This window comes from Notolepis coatsorum (assembly GCF_963971535.1).
Source record: "Notolepis coatsorum genome assembly, chromosome: 15".
Taxonomy (NCBI): Eukaryota; Metazoa; Chordata; class Actinopteri; order Aulopiformes; family Paralepididae; genus Notolepis; species Notolepis coatsorum.
This window is the reverse complement of record NC_140179.1, coordinates 94,802,830-94,820,329: the sequence shown is the minus strand read 5'-3', so window position 1 is coordinate 94,820,329 and position 17,500 is coordinate 94,802,830. Positions and strand designations below refer to the sequence as shown.

At 43.7% G+C, this 17,500-nt stretch overlaps 1 protein-coding gene across 1 annotated transcript in view; it reads right to left on the bottom strand.

The window, feature by feature from the left end:
* cacna1c (calcium channel, voltage-dependent, L type, alpha 1C subunit) overlaps positions 1 to 17,500 on the bottom strand; it is a gene marked incomplete at both ends in the record, with an annotated part of 188,360 nt that overhangs the window by 150,191 nt on the left and 20,669 nt on the right. The window contains 5 exon segments of the mRNA XM_084331098.1: positions 126 to 158; positions 161 to 209; positions 4,266 to 4,353; positions 17,024 to 17,099; positions 17,102 to 17,126. Of these exon segments, the coding sequence (XP_084187224.1) occupies positions 126 to 158; positions 161 to 209; positions 4,266 to 4,353; positions 17,024 to 17,099; positions 17,102 to 17,126 (271 nt within the window).

The following is a 17,500-nucleotide window of genomic DNA, read 5'->3' as shown; positions in this document are numbered from 1 at the left end:
GCCCCCCTCTCACTCTCTCTCCCCCCTCTCCCTCCCTCTCACTCTCTCTCCCTCCCTCTCTCTGCCCCCCTCTCACTCTCTCTCCCTCCGTCTCTCCCCTCCCTCTCTCTCATACAGTGACTCACGGTTTCTTGGCTTGTCATCGTCCAGTCCCTCTCTTCGTTCTCTGGGTCTATGTCTTCTGCCTGAGTGATCCAGTCCAAGTAGCCCTGCAGACACACAGCATGGTTTCATTCAGAATGACATCATCTTCATAGCTCCTATTTTAAAGCTGCAATAACTATTTCTGGACAGTCATTTTCAAAACTCCTTGCTGTCAGAATGTCTCGTCTAGTCATGGTGTCCAGGGTCGATCAACCCTGTGCTACCAGCTGTTTTGTTGACAAAATCCGGCCCATGCTTTAGCTTTCATGCATAATAAGAAGCAACCTATGCATTTAAAAAGTACTTTTTTCAGCTAATCTATTAACCCTCCAAAGCAGGGGTCGGCAACCCTAGGCAACCCTGCGACGGCATTTCACTAAAAGAAAAAATGAAAATGTAACCAAAGTTTGTTTTAAAATCTGCCTTCAATGTGTAACTTGTTCTGTCTTTCATAATTTTTTTTTTAATTTTAATTGCATTGTAATATGTAATGTGTGTCTATAACATTGTATGCTGCTTTTTTTGGCCAGGTCTTTCTTGTAAAAGCCATTTCCAATCTCAATGAGACAACCTGGTTAAATAAAGGTTTTAATCATTTTTTAAAAGCTGCTGATAAGCGCATGCAAGAGGATTCTTTTTATACTTTTTTTTTTTCAAACTTCGCTTTTCATATTTCGCACTGGACTGTTGTCGCATTTATCTTGTTGAAATCCTCCCGCAGGTTATCGTTTGTAAGTCGACTTTTTTGCAGCTAGCATGTCAAATCACCTCTTGAACAGCCATTGGCTGTTGCACTGCGTTATTTTTTAAATTTAGTTCATTGAAGGTAGCCTCCCGCCTCCCGCCTCCGCTCACATTTCCCATGGTATCACAGTGCATAGATGTCATGATGGCAACCCCCGCTAGCTAAGGAAGCTATAAGTAAAGGAAGTTCGGGCATTCCAGCCCTCGTGGACAGAAGAGTACGGTTTTGTTTGTCAGAAGGACCGTGCCATGTGTGCTTCATGTTTGGACAATGTTGTTTGCTGAACGTCAGGTGTTAAGGGCCATTTTGAGACCAACTTTCAAAGATCAGGCGGACAAGGCAGAATCCATCAAACGTGCCGTGTCCAGGTATGGGAAGCAAGCCAGCACCCTCAAAGTCTTCACCACTGCTAAACACCATGCGACTGAAGCAGCCAGCACCCTCAAAGTCTTCACCACTGCTAAACACCATGCGACTGAAGCAGCCAGCACCCTCAAAGTCTTCACCACTGCTAAACACCATGCGACTGAAGCAGCCATCACCCTCAAAGTCTTCACCACTGCTAAACACCATGCGACTGAAGCAAGCCAGCACCCTCAAAGTCTTCACCACTGCTAAAACCCATGCGACTGAAGCAAGCCAGCACCCTCAAAGTCTTCACCACTGCTAAAACCCATGCGACTGAAGCAAGCCAGCACCCTCAAAGTCTTCACCACTGCTAAACACCATGCGACTGAAGCAGCCAGCACCCTCAAAGTCTTCACCACTGCTAAACACCATGCGACTGAAGCAAGCCAGCACCCTCAAAGTCTTCACCACTGCTAAAACCCATGCGACTGAAGCAAGCCAGCACCCTCAAAGTCTTCACCACTGCTAAAACCCATGCGACTGAAGCAAGCCAGCACCCTCAAAGTCTTCACCACTGCTAAACACCATGCGACTGAAGCAGCCAGCACCCTCAAAGTCTTCACCACTGCTAAACACCATGCGACTGAAGCAGCCAGCACCCTCAAAGTCTTCACCACTGCTAAACACCATGCGACTGAAGCAAGCCAGCACCCTCAAAGTCTTCACCACTGCTAAACACCATGCATCATTGCTCATTGCATTGTGACACATGGAAAGCCATTCACTGATCTATTATTAAATCTATTAAGGAGGCTTTTCTATGTAGCTCAGAGGTTCTGTTTGAAGGCTTACCAAACAAAGAGACAATCAAATCGAGAATAAAAGATATCCCCATGTCAGCTAGAAGTGTTGAACGACACATCAAAAAATGTCCGAGCACAGCAAACAGCTGGGTTAAAAGACGCCGCAGTGTTTAGCCTTGCACTTCACGAGAGAGCGTGGACGTGAACGACATACTGTACCACGTTTGGCAGTCATCATGGCCAGATACTGTGATTTGACTGTGAGAGAGGAGCTCTGCTGTTTAACGCCAATGACTGACACAACAAAAGGTTAGGACTAGGGATGCTCGATATTGGCTTTTTTACCGATACCGATATACCGATATTGTCCAACTCTTAATTTTTGATACCGATATCAACCGATATCAACCGATACCAATATATGCAGGGTTTCCCCCCCCAAAAAACTGAATAATTTCAGGTAATTAACATTACATATCTCTTGTTGTGGAATTAACACAACATTATGCATACTTTTGACAATAAATAAAATCAGAATTTGTTCTTACTTGCTTGCCTGGGTAAATAAAGTTTATAGAAATGTAAAAAAATAAATAATTAAAATAAAAAAGAATTTAAACCGATACCGATATTTTCCGATATCACATTTTAATGCCGATATCGGCCGGTAATATCGGTAGGCCGATAATATCGGACATCCCTAGTTAGGACATAGCCAAGGTGTTTATAGAACACTTTGAGGAGAGAGGGATTGATTTTCAGGACGATTTTGGTCGGGAAACAGAAGGGAGAGCGGTGAAATTAATGGAGGAAGAAGTCGGTCACGCCACGGTGAAACGCCACTGCGTAATACACCAAGAAGAAAACCTCTGCGCAAAGATGTCAAACTCAGATCCCAATGAGGTTATGGCTACGGTGGCAAACATTGTTAACTTCATAGTTAAGCGATCTGCTCTGACACACTGACAGCTCCAGGCCCTGCTGGAGGAAACGAAATGCGCATACAAAGATCTCCCTCTCGAGATTTTTGCAGTGTTTGTCTGCTGCTTTGATGCCATCAAGGCCTTCCTGGCTGAAAAAGGTCAATACTACCCAGAACTCGAGGACGAGAAGTGGGTTGTGAAACTGATGTTTCTCACGGATATTACGAGGCGCCTCAACAAGCTCAATCTCCGACTGCAAGGTGCAGGGCAGACTGTTTTGGACATGTTTGACACATGGACGGCTTTTGTCAGCAAAAGCTAGCAATTTTTTCAAATGATGTTGCTATACTTCCACTTTCCGCTACTTCAGACACATAAGGGAACTGTCGTCGCAGCACAGCATCAGCACTGCTAAAATATGCAAATACTGTACATGAGCGAGCTTAAGTCAGAGTTCACGAGACAATTTGGGGACTTTCAGAAGTATGGACCCTGTGTGCGACAGAGAGGGAGACAATTTTCAATTTTGACAGAGAGAGGAGAATCTCTCGATTCACATTTACAATTTAAGGCAAGTCTTTATCACAAACTATTCCAAATATATTTAATGTTTTGCAAAACATGTCTAGCGTCGCGTGGGCGATGATTTATATTTAATTTCAGCTTTAACAAATCACCTTTATTAACAGACACAGGGTCCACGGAGTAAAAAAACACAGAAACATAATCAACAAGTGACATCACCACAATAAATAAAAACATAAACCAATAGCAGCTCTACAACAGGGCACTGTAGCAATACTTCCAGATACAAGACTGGAGCTTGATGTCACTGAGACTCGGCTGAGACGGCAACAGGATGATCCTATTCGGAGACACATTCAGACGACAGATACATTTATACATCAGGTGTCTCAGCGGAGCCTGAAAGGAGTCGCCTCCAGCACCACAAAAAACCTGGATAACCTTTTTGAACTCACAGAAAGACCATGTCGTTCTCCCCACCATCAAGAATTAAGGTACCAACAGGTAGCTGCTCAGTGGCCTCTGTAGGACAACACACACACGCACGCACGCACGCACGCACGCACGCACGCACGCACGCACGCACGCACGCACACACACACACACACACACACACACACACACACACACACACACACACACACACACACACACACACACACACACACACACACACACACACACACACACACACACACACACACACACACACACACACACACACACACACACACACACACACACACACACAAGCACACACACAGATTCTCCTCCTACCTTGAGATCCTCCTCCAGCTGTTGCTTCTCTCTCAGTTTCTGGAAGTCTCCGCGGGCCTTCGCCTTCTCTCTCTCTTTGGAAAACTCTCTGGGAGGAGCACAGGAGAAGGATGGAGGGATGGATGGAGGGAGGAGGAGGAGGGGAGGAGAGAGAGAGGAGAGAGGGATGGAGGGATGGGACCAGGGGAGAGGAGAAGGGATAAGAAGGTAGGACGAGAAAAGAGAGGAGAGGAAAGAGGAGAGAGGGATGGAGGGAGGGATGGATAGAGGCAAGAGGGATGATAGAGCAGAGGAGAGAGGTACGGAGGGATGTATCAAGAGAAGACAGAGGAGAGAGGGATGGAGGGAGGGATAGATAGAGGTGAGAGGGACGGGTGGAGGGATCGAGAGAAGACAGGAGGGATGAGGAGAAAGGAGAGACGAAAAGAGAGAGGAGACAATAGATGAAGGGATGAAGGTGGATGGATGATAGGAGCAGGAGGAGAGGAGAAGAGAGATGGAGAGAATCTCAACAAACAGACATAATCTGAACATCCACCTCATTCATGCGAGGTCATATGCCGTCACAGTGTATATACCAAAACATCTCCGTCACGTGACACAAGACAAAGCGGTCTTCGTCACGTGACACAAGACAAAACAGTCTTCGTCATGTGACACAAGACAAAACCGTCTTCGTCATGTGACACAAGACAAAGCAGTCTTCGTCAGGGAGACCTGGCAGGAGAAAAGATGGAAAGAAGCGGTATGAAAGGAGAGAGAGCACATTCTGAACGGAGAGCAGAAACAGAGGAAGAGAGACAGAGTTGGCGCTCGGGGGTTAGACAGTAAAAATAAGTACTTGACTGAGCTGAAAGGTACAGTTCTCTCTGAACAGTGTCCAACCAACTAATTTCATTGACCAGATAATGAGTAATATAATAATAATAATAACACGTTTGAATTTGTCCTCATGCAACATGTTGTCGTTTTTTTATAGGTCCTGTTTTGGATGTTTTTTCCCTCTGCAGATGAGGTCAGGAGGAGGTGTGAGGTTTTCCTGGTTAGGGTCACAGTTAAGGTTATAGGCAATTAGGGCTGCAACTAATGATTATTTTGTTACTGATTAATCTGTTGATTATTGTATTGATTAGTCGATTCATCTGAATGATTAATTTACCAGAAAAAAAAACCACAACAATTGTAGAATTATCCAATGTACTATCCAATGATTGTTACCAACAAGAATGTTTTGTGGCTCGGGAGGTAGAGAAATCCGGAGGTTCCCGGTTCGATTCCCACTCCTCCTGTGTCCTTGAGCAAGACACTTAACCCCTAATTGCTCCCGATGAGCAGGTTGGCTATATAAATGCAGCCATTTATACCATGCTCCAACGGACCACCACCTTAACGCGGTGGGGCAGTTTGTGTGTCTCAATGACCCCTAGAGCTATGTCGGCAGGAGTCTTGTCCTCCTAGCAGGGTCACCCAAGCCGAACAGGTCGAAGGAGAGAGACCAGACGAAGAGTGATCCAACTGGTCCTCCAGGTTGGGGGGTTGGGCTGAGGGCCGATAACCCGCTCCCGGAGAAAACACTTTATTATTACAGAAACCAGAAACAGAGCAAATTCACACAATCTTCGAGAGACGCCATAGCCGGTCCTTCTTGCAACAGGAGAGACACCATGACACCCAAGGGCCAAAGCCGAGAGGACGCCTTTGGGCCGAATATAGGCCACTAGTGCATCCGAAGGAAACCATGAAAATTGGGAATTGGAACGTACGCACAGTGGAGAAATAAAAGAGGCAGGGTGGAGCTCATGGCCTGAAGCAAGAACAATGGCAGCTGAGCGGGAGAAGTGGAAACGCTCTGTGAAGGCCTTATGTGCCACTAGGCACGAAGTGGATAGGTAACAGGTAACATTTACCATTGACCATTTAGGGCAAGTAACCTACATGCCATTACTGCTTAATATTTATTGAGTCATAGCTACTTTATTATATAATATGACACCCACCAGTTACTATGACATTGTTTACCATTACATACAATGTACCTATGCATGTAGCTAAATGCTGAAAAACAGGGAGAGAGAGAGAGAGAGAGAGAGAGAGAGAGAGAGAGAGAGAGAGAGAGAGAGAGAGAGAGAGAGAGAGAGAGAGAGAGAGAGAGAGAGAGAGAGAGAGAGAGAGAGAGAGAGAGAGAGAGAGAGAGAGAGAGAGAGAGAGAGAGAGAGAGAGTGAAATGCACACTGTCGAGTCCTGGCTTTAAGCAGAATCACAAACAGTGGTTTAAGAGAAGTTATTTATATTTAGAACGTAATTTCCACTGCAAAGACGGCACATAAGTAACGACGTGTCGGTCATGAATATGCAAATAGACCAACATTTCACGATCGACTCATCGTTGCAGCCCTAATAATGGCAATTAAAACTACACTAGGTGAGACCGGCACCCGACCGCCGTGAGAGCTGCACAGAGACAAACAAGGCGGGTTGCGATTTTTGTGAAGCTAAACAACCAAAGTTCAGTGAGCATTCTGGAACACTTCATGTTACTCTCGGGTCACAGGTTTGATTCCACGTGCACCTTTCTTTCCCCTCTGGCTCTTTCTGTCATTTAATATTTATTTACTTATTTGTTGATTGTTGATTTTTGTTTGTTTGTTTGTTTGTTTGTTTGTTTGTTTTATCTTGCAAACTTTAACTTTTTTTGTTCTTTTCTGCATCGGTTTTTGTTGATTTTTGATTGTTGATTTATTTTTTTGTTTGTTATATTTTGAAAACTTTAACTTTTTTGAATTTGTTTTTTGAATTAGGGGTAGGTTGCTCTATAAGCCTTCGGCTTCAAACCTATCCTTTTCGTTTGTTTATTTGTGAAAATGTTCGAAAAATTATTTGTTTGTTTATTTATTTGTAAACATTTGAAATAAAATAATTCATTCATTTCTTTCATTCATTCATTCATTCATTCATTCATTCATTCATTCATTCATTCATTCATTCATTCTAAGAATAACCAAAATCTACAGCTTCCGCTCTGTACTTATTTAATAATACTGAGTAGGAAAACATGTCTGCCAGTCCCAGCTGCAACAGTACGGTCCTACTGGTTTCTCCATCATCTCCTCCTCTCCACTGTGATTACGCAACATGTCCCTTCCTATTAATTCCTGTTCAAGTGAAAGATAACGGGCCAATAATGTCCGGGAATATTACATGTTTTGATACAATTCAACTATTTGGAATTAAAAAAAATTTAATCAAGTGACATCTGGATATCCTTATGTGGATAACCCGCCCTCTTTTCATGATCCTCCAATCACAACCGCTGCTTCCCTCGGACAAACAAAAGTTTTGATTTTGAGAATCAAGAGGGCAGGGTTTGAGATTGGTCAATTAAGTACCTCAGACGAAGACAAATATAAGTCTGTTTTAAGCTTGCAGAGGAACAATGATTTCAAACGTCATTACAACGTCAGGAGAGCAGTAATAGAGGCAAAACGGCGTTACAGGGATAAAGTTGAACTTCAGTTTGAACAGGCTGACTCTAGAGGTATGTGGCAGGGCCTCAGAACGATGACAGATTACAAAGGCACCTCCCTCAAGGTGAACAGTGACATCTCCTTAGCAAATTATCTCAATACCTTCTATGCGAGGTTTGAGGCTGTGAATAACAACACCAGCCTACAAACCACTGCAATAGAGGGGGGGGGGCACTGCTGATGGAGACTCAGTGTTCAGGATAACAGAACATGAGGTGAGGAGGACCTTTAAGAAAGTGAATATCAGGAAGGCAGCAGGACCGGACGGCATCCCCGGCCGCGTCCTAAAAGTCTGTGCCGACCAACTGGCCCCGGTATTCACTGACATATTTAACCTGTCCTTAGAACAGGCTGTCATCCCCACCTGTCTGAAGAAGTCCACCATTATCCCTGTACCCAAAAAATCTACGCCCGCTTGCCTCAACGACTACCGCCCTGTAGCTCTCACCTCCATAGCCATGAAGTGCTTTGAGAAGCTAGTGAAGGGCTACATCTGTTCCTCCCTCCCCATCAACCTGGACCCCCTGCAATTTGCATATCGCCCCAACAGGTCCATGGAGGACGCCATAGCCCATGTGCTGCACACAGCAGCATCACACCTGGACAAGAGGCAGGGGAACTATGTGAGAATGCTGTTCATCGACTACAGCTCAGCATTCAATACCATAGTCCCCTCCAAACTCATAGCCAAGCTCAGGGACCTGGGCTTGAACTATGACCTCTGCCAGTGGGTCTTGGACTTCCTGACGGGCAGACCCCAGGTGGTAAGAGCCGGCAACTGCACCTCCTCATCCATCACGCTCAACATAGGGGCCCCCCAGGGCTGTGTTCTGAGTCCCCTCCTCTACTCCCTGTACACACATGACTGTGTGGCACAGCGGAACAACAACACAATCATCAAATTTGCTGATGACACAGTAGTGGTGGGCCTGATCTCTGCCAACGACGAGAGGGCCTACCTGGAAGAGGTAGAGAATCTGTCGCAGTGGTGTCAGGAGAACTGCCTCTCCCTGAACGTCAGCAAAACAAAAGAGATGATTGTGGACTTCAGGAGGTCGGGGGTCAGGGACTACAGCCCCCTCAGCATCGACGGGGCACCGGTTGAGAGAGTGAACAGTTTCAAGTACCTCGGAGTCCACATATCCGAGGACTTGACATTGACAGTGTTGTGAAGAAGGCACGGCAACGCCTCTACTTCCTCAGGCGCCTAAGGAAGTTCCAAGTCAGTCAGAAGATCATTAAGAACTTCTACTCATGCACAATAGAGAGCATCCTGACTGGCAATATCACCTCCTGGTTTGGGAATAGCACCGCACAAGACCGTAGCAGTATACAGAGAGTGGCCCGTTCAGCCGAACGCACAATTGGAGGGGGGCTTCCCACTCTCCAGGACATTTACAACAAGCGGTGCATGGGTAAGGCTAAGAGAATTATCAAAGACTCCAGCCACCCAAACAACTGCCTCTTTGAACTGTTGCGGTCAGGCAAGCGATACCGGAGTCTCATGGCAAGCACAGAGAGACTCAGAAGAAGCTTCTATCCTCAGGCCATCAGAATGCTAAATGACAATAACACTATGTAACAACCATCAAATGCACTCACAGCACACACATCCACACGCACACACTCACTTTAAACAAACAACTCACTGCAGCACCCACTTTACCCACTTTAGAACACTTAAACACACTTTATATTTATTGGTAAAGAATTTGCACTACAACCCATACCTCATTACACCTTACTGTAAATTGTACCTAAATTGTACCTCATCCCATTTCTGCTTTGTATTGTATAGTATATTGTATTGTAACTCAGTTACTTCTACTCTGCATTGTACATTGTATATATGTATATACTGAACACTTTTGTCTACGTACTTGACTTCTATTTTATACTTACTATACTTATTTTATACTTATCTATTTTTATCTAGCACAATCTCTGGAGCAAAACAGAAAGAAGCATTTTATATAAAAGTATTCTGTACTTCTGCATGACAACTAATAAAGAAACTTGAAACGTATCTAAAGATGGTAAGTTAGAGTGTTGTGTTCGTTCATAGTTAAAGGCAGTCGAGGTTGAGTACGTTATCACCTAAAGATGGTACGTTAGAGTGTTGTATTCTTTCATAGTTCAAGACAGTAGAGGTTGAGTACTTTATCATCTAAAGATGGTAAGTTAGAGTGTTGAGTTCATTCATACAGTAGTTAAAGACAGTAGAAGTTGAGTACTTTATCATCTAAAGATGGTAAGTTAGAGTGTTGTGTTCTTTCATAGTTCAAGACAGTAGAGGTTGAGTCGTTTCTTGTGATATATCACATTCACACTCCCAAGTGATTTGAATTGACTTCACAACTGCAAATACATAAGCTGTTCAAACAGACTTATATGGTTCTTCAGTGCAATGGTTCAACTGTCACTTGTTTCACATACATCCTTGGACTCCACAGGAGACAGCAGGGGGCGATGCTGTGGGGGTGCAAAAGGACGAAGGATAATGATGTGATGCAACGCTTTGAAATAACTCTAAGGTGTCAGGAGAGAAACATGAATTAAAGCATGTCATTAAGAACTACAGGAACACAATGTACTAGTGGGAAAAGAACAGTCTACACTCTAGACATGCCACAGATCCAGCGGACATAATTCAGAATCACTTTTTTAAGCACCTTGATGCTCAACTGTTTAAACTTGTTTAAACTTTAAAAGTACATAATAAAGATGAATTGAGTGCCACATCTGCTCTGTTGGCTCTTAGTTCTTTGCTCTCTGATTTATATATATATAAAATGTTCATATCAAGTATCAAGAATGTGTTCTCTGTAATGTTAAGAGAGATACGGTAGTCTCCAGTACCAAACGCATCTTTTACTGTAGAACATGAATGGTGCCACCAGTGATTTACAGTCGAAAGAGCTGTCTTGTCGTAATTAACATTACGTATAGCTGGTTAAGGATTGGGGTGAGTTCTGTCCATGAAGTATTTGCAATTGAAAAGTCACTACAGTAGTGACATCAATGTGTGCGTTAGGAACTGGAGACTACAGTAGTGGCATCAAGTTGTGCGTTATGAACTGGAGAATACTGTATCTCTGGAGGAACTGGACTTTTGGATATTATGGACCGATTTGTGATCTTCTAGCTGGTGTGTTGAGCAGCCAAGTATTAAGTATAAAAATATACTAGTATATCATCGGTACACACACACGCACGCACGCACACACACACACACACACACACACACACACACACACACACACACACACACACACACACACACACACACACACACACACACACACACACACACACACACACACACACACACACACACACACACACAGATCAAGATCAGGACACACACACACACACACACACACACACACACACACACACACACACACACACACACACACACACACACACACACACACACACACACACACACACACACACACACACACACACACACACACAGCTATTGTCTGACTAGCTTAATATTTTGCAGCAGACCCAAACCTATTGATCTGTGTGTGTGTGTGTGTGTGTGTGTGTGTGTGTGTGTGTGTGTGTGTGTGTGTGTGTGTGTGTGTGTGTGTGTGTGTGCTTGTATTTTAGACAGCGAGAGAGAGAGAGAGAGAGAGAGAGAGCAGTAGTATAGACTAAACTAAATGATCATCTGCCCATCATCCCCCCGCTCTCCTCCTTGGACTATTAAATTGACTGCATTTATATAGCGCTCTCAACCAAAGCACTTTGCAACATATGCCTCACATTCACCCACGGTCACACACACACACACACACACACACACGCACACGCACACGCACACGCACACGCACACGCACACGCACACACACACACACACACACACACACACACACACACACACACACACACACACACACACACACATCGGAGGCAGTTTGACGTCCAGTGTCTTGCTCAAGGACACTTGGACACGCTGCCGGGAGGAGCCCGGGATCAAACCGAGAACCATCATAATTACCAGACGACCCGCTCCGCCTCCTGAGTCACTGCTGCACCTTATCACCCCTCCCTCCTTCTTCTCCTCTCCCTCCCTCCCTCCCTCTCTTTCTTTCTATCTGAACTACCCGCTCTCTCTCTTTCTCTCTCTCTCATTCTCGCTCTGTGCAGATAATATGCACGCACGCACACACACACACACACACACACACACACACACACACACACACACACACACACACACACACACACACACACACACACACACACACACACACAGGCGAACACACGCACACACATGCACACACGCACACACACACACACGCACACACACGCACGCACCCACACACCCACACGCACACGCACACACACAGACTGACAGCGGAGTGAAGGCAGTAAAAGGTCAATGTGTGTCGTTGCGTAGTTGTGTTGTTATGTGTTGACAGTACCATTAGTCAGCGGGCAGACAGAGCGTCAGTCAGCCAGGCCCCCCCCCCCCCCCGGCCCCCCAGGGCTGTTTCTACCAGATCCACACTGCAGAGAGTCACACATGATGAACACATCTCTAAAGGGATCATTTGATAGTGTCATTAGCCCGGCCTTGAGCATGACACTCATCTGAGGCCAGATCCATGACTCTTAGTGAAGCAATCATTGACGTTCTCTCCCACAGAGATAACTGTCGTGTTTTAGTATGTATTTGCAGCTGTCAAGTCACTTCGAATCTCCTCTACTGTCTTTAACTATGAACATACACATAACACTCCATATCACGCGGCATGTACATTATTGTCTTTGACAACGTTGTTCATCTGAAAAACCCACACCCAGACTTTGGAATGCTCTCCCCATCCACCTGAGAGCACCACAATCCGTCGAGGTTTTTAAAAGGGGCCTAAAAACATTTCTTTTTAACAAGGCTTTTGCCTGAATTTTCTTTTACTTTTATTTTTTACTTCTATTCATTTTACTATTTTTATTTAATTTTACTCTTAGGTTCTTCCATTTCACTGGTTGTTAGTCTTTTTAATTGTTTTTATTCATTTTAAATTGTTTTATTCATTTAACTTTTGTCTTTATCTCCTGTAGCACTCTGAGATTCTCACGAATGTAGAGCGCGGTACAACATTTAATCCATTATTATTATTATTATTAAAAACGTAAAATCAGTCATGCTGGTTCTTTGCCTCTGGATGATTCAACGGGTGAATTTGTGAGCCGTTTACAAGTGTGTGTGAAATGAGCGGTTACACTCGGCTGAGTCTCTGGGATGAATGGGCACACAGTTGAATGAAAGGATGACCCTTTCTCCACCACGGCTGAATGGACATGGGCTTGAATAGGTGTGAGCAGCAGCAGGTGTGTAATGTGGCCAGTGACCGAAAACAACGAGCGTTGGGTTTGGCCCAATTTGAACCTATAAAAGATTTGTAACCGTATAAGATTGTTATGCTATTGCTGGAGTCATATTTGATTTACAACGTTTTAGTCTGAAAGTTAGATCTGAATTTGGTTTGATGTTTCGCCACTGCTAGACCACGGCTTGTTACAGGCACAGAAACAGCAAGCTCAATTAACCTACATGTACCTTGTATATGTGTTTTTTTTAGTATTAAACCTATATTGATCATGAAGATCCGTCTACGACACAATGAATGGGTCCGGGTTCCACCACAAATTGGCATCATTCACTTTGGACTTCAGAACCTGCTGCTTTTTCTTCACTTTGGACCTCAAAACCTGCTGTTTTTCCCCCATCCTATTGTGGCAGAGAAGGGGGGGAGAGTGTGGCCTATAGAGCGGAGGTGCTGCCGCATCACGGGCCCACCGAGTGGAGTGTTCCCCAGGCTGGCGGCAGGGAGAAACCAAACGGCTGTCGAAGGAGGCGTCTGGCGCCCCCTACTGGAGGCTTTGACAAATCTGCAGTCTTTTCTGCCAAGAGCATTCAAGCTATGCTCATAGTGATCATCCAAACAGAAACTGCAAACACTCACGCGTAATTATTTGTATGGTACTTTATGGTGAAAATGTTGTGACGTGATGTGATCCTGTGATGTGGTGATGTTTTCTAATAAACTTGAAACTTGAACCCTTCGTTTTCTCCACTCGTCGCTCTATTTCTCAATACAATTCATGATGACCGTAACCACAATAAAGATGGCGACCGGCGTCTTCAGCAGTGTGTAGCAACCATCTACCATCTGCCTAGGTCTAGGCTAAAAACAAAAGGTGACCGAGCTTTTGCTGTGCCTGCCCCTAAATTGTGGAACAGTCTTCCGCTACAAATTGGTCTGCCCAGACCCTAGATATTTTTAAAGGGGAACTATCTTATAAATGGCCTTTTTCAGTGTTTAGCATTGTTTCCTAGCTATGTGGACTTATATTAATAGGATCTATGTCTCTAATTCTCATATTGGCGCATTTTTCCAATTTTCCTCTCACAATATTCACCCTCACTGAACTGAGTCATCTGAAAATGTGCTGATCTGTGATGTCAGAGAGACTCAGCTGCATAATAATGTGGCAGTTGATGTGGCAGTTGGCACCAGGCCACACAGTGGTTGGAGCCCAGCCTCAAAACGGCTTAAGATCTTGAGGTAGAAAAATGCTGTTTTTGAGTACTTGATTAGAAATACAAAACAATGAATTTTTTTTGAAAAAAAACTTACAGAGGTGTTCCATAGACTCACAGGAATTGTGTAAAAGTGCCCAAATAGTGAAAGAAATAGGAAAATAGTTCCCCTTTAAAGCACAGCTGAAGACTCACCTGTTTTCATTGGCGTGTTGAGGCTTGGTGAGCCACACATCCCCGGTCGTGTCGTGATTGTTTTAATGTATTGTAGCTTTTGATTTTGTGTATACTGTATTTTGTATTTTTTTTTTTATTTCTCTGTTTTTATATTGCAAAGCACTTTGGTCGTTTTAAATGTGATATATAAATAAAGTTGACCTCGACCTTGACCTTCCCACCCACTTTTGTAGGCAGCATACCACACAAACAATGAATGACATATTAACCTGTCACATGAGGACGCCCTTACTGTTTGAAGTTCCTCTTGAGAACCAGGTGAAGCTAAGAGTGCATGGTTTGGATGTCTAATGCTAAATGAATGGGAGATTTGGGGGCAAGAGCAACATGTTGCATGATTCTTGGTCAAATCACAAGGTACATAAGACATAGGCGGTCGCTGATTTGGGTTCAGTTGGGTTTAGAGGACGGAACGCTCCTCAGCCAGTGTTCTAAGCATCGATAGGAAGATATTGAAGAGCCAGCCAGCCAGTCAGGAATAGAAAGTGAGAAAGTGAGAGAAGTTTGTTTATTTGGCTGCAACCTTTGACCTCCACAGCTGGGTTAATTTGACAATTCAATCAATTCAATCAATTCAATTCAATCAATTCTAGAAGTAGATAATATCCTTAAAAATGTATTGGCAGGAGAATTTTGGGAAAGCAGCTCATTCAGAATGAATGCAGATTATTGAATTATTCACAGCTTTCGATTCATATGTTGCAGTGATGGAATTGGACGTGAATTGACTCTACTTCTCTACATTGCTTCGTGTCATCATTTTTACATTCTCAAACATAATATGAACGAAGGGATAACGGCTCTCTCTTTAGTTCTTTTCCATTTGAAACAGCTCTGAGAGAGGGTATATTCTGAGACAGATGGGAGACAAGTGATTGGTTGGATTCAGGAAGTGAAAAGCCCTCAAGCGTTTCTTTTCAGTGAGCATACTGAGCCAAAGTCAAGGGAGAGATTCCCATTTAGATTCAGGCAAGAACCGAAGTCAGAGAAAGATAATTAGTTGTTAATGCCAAGACTTTTGACACGGTGGCGTCTAGAATCCCATCGCCCGGAAGGGAGGTTTTTTTAATTAATTAATTTCCCATTTGTAGGCAGTGAGAACTGTTAAAGGGGCAGACCAGTAGTATAGGAAATGTGCTTACCATCAGAGTCAGACAATTAGATAGATCCCAATTTCAGTAGAAAGCTATCCGGCTGCAAGCCGGAGATCATTTTCCGTGCTAAGAGTAAGAACCTACCAGCTTGTATTCAATGTCTCTTTCAACCAAGGGAAGGAAAGTATAATTTAAGAGGGTTGTGTATTCTTAAAACATATAAAAAGGTAAGAACTAATGTAAAAGCTAGATGTGTTTAAATTTTGGGAGTTAAATTGTGGAATAGTCTTAGTGACGGGTTGAAGTTGTGTACCTCTCAGGGGAGATTTAAAAAGGCTCTGAAGGATAAAATAATTCAGGAGTACAGTTTTGAGTAAAACATCTTAAGAAATTGTTTTTTTTTTTATATCTTGCAGCATATTTTAAGTTTTTCTTTCTTATATTAAAGTATATTTAATTTTTAAGAATTGTAAAGGATAGGCAAAAATAAGCATGTGCTTCAGCCTATTCCTTTTTTCGGTCATTGAGTTTGGATTTTGTGTGTGAGCTTACTTTGAATATGTACATTTGTGATTTGTGATTTTTTTCTTTTCCTTTTGAAAGTCCACACATGTGTGTTTTTGATTTATCTGTAAACAAAGACCGAAAATAAACTATTCATCATCATCATCATCAAGCTACTGTAGCCTAGCTTAGCACACATTAACGGAAGTTGGACACTTAAAACAAACAGCTAGGCTAGTGGTCCATGTTCGCTTCCATTAATTTGTGCTAAGCTAGGCTAGCTTGCAGCCGGATAGCTTTCTACTGAACGCACAGAGGATACATTGGTATCTATCTAATTGTCTGACTCTGGAGAAGACAGTATGGGCATTTCCCATTATGCAGACGGGCCCCTCTAAGGTTAGGGTTAAAGGTAAGAGATTATGTTCATGAACACATTTTTTGTTGTTAAACTAATTTTGACAAGTTGCCGATTTTGCAGCTTGGCCAACAAGTGATGCCGCTCATCCTTCCTGGGGATGAGATTCAGAGCAGTGGCTCTCAACCTTTTATGTCAAGGAAAAATCATATCACAAATTATAGAAAATTATACAAATTAGGCTGTGTACCCCCATTTGATGTGATTTAATCTTAGGGACCCCCAGTAATAGTACAGTAATACAGTAATAGTGAAATTAAACTATTACTATTCCCCCATTTTTCTGTGGACCCCCCAGGAACCCCCTCAAGGACCCTGGGGCATCCCAGGACCCCAGGTTGAGAACCACTGATCTAGACAGTACCCTCTGACAACCCCAAGCCCCCCCCCTCCACCCCACCTTACCCCTTACCCCTTACCCGCTTAACACCCCGAGAACCAAGTTTAGCACAAAAAAGGATCCGATGATGATTAAGGTGATAAAATAGACCCAGGCCAACTGTTTCCTATCGCGTCATTCACCTGGTGAGAAGAGAGGGGGGGGGGGGGGGGGGGGGGGGGGGGGGGTTTGAGGAGGAGGGGTGGATTAGAGGTTAGATCAATGTATATTCTTACACCGCAGTGCCAAACACAACTGCACTGGAGTGTCATACAGTACATGGAACCGCTCAGTTCTGCTCTGTTCTGCTCAGTTCAGTTTATTCTGAAAGGACGGGGAGAGGAAAGGTTAGAGGTCAAGATGTAACTTATGCTCTCTCCAGCTCAGTTGAGGCTGAGTTACTGTGTCGAGTTAAAGACAACAACAACAAGTGTTTAGATCAGTTTAAACTCAGGTCATCTCAGCTCAGTTTTGACTGGTGACTATACTCAGTAAGAAAATACTATATATTTACCTT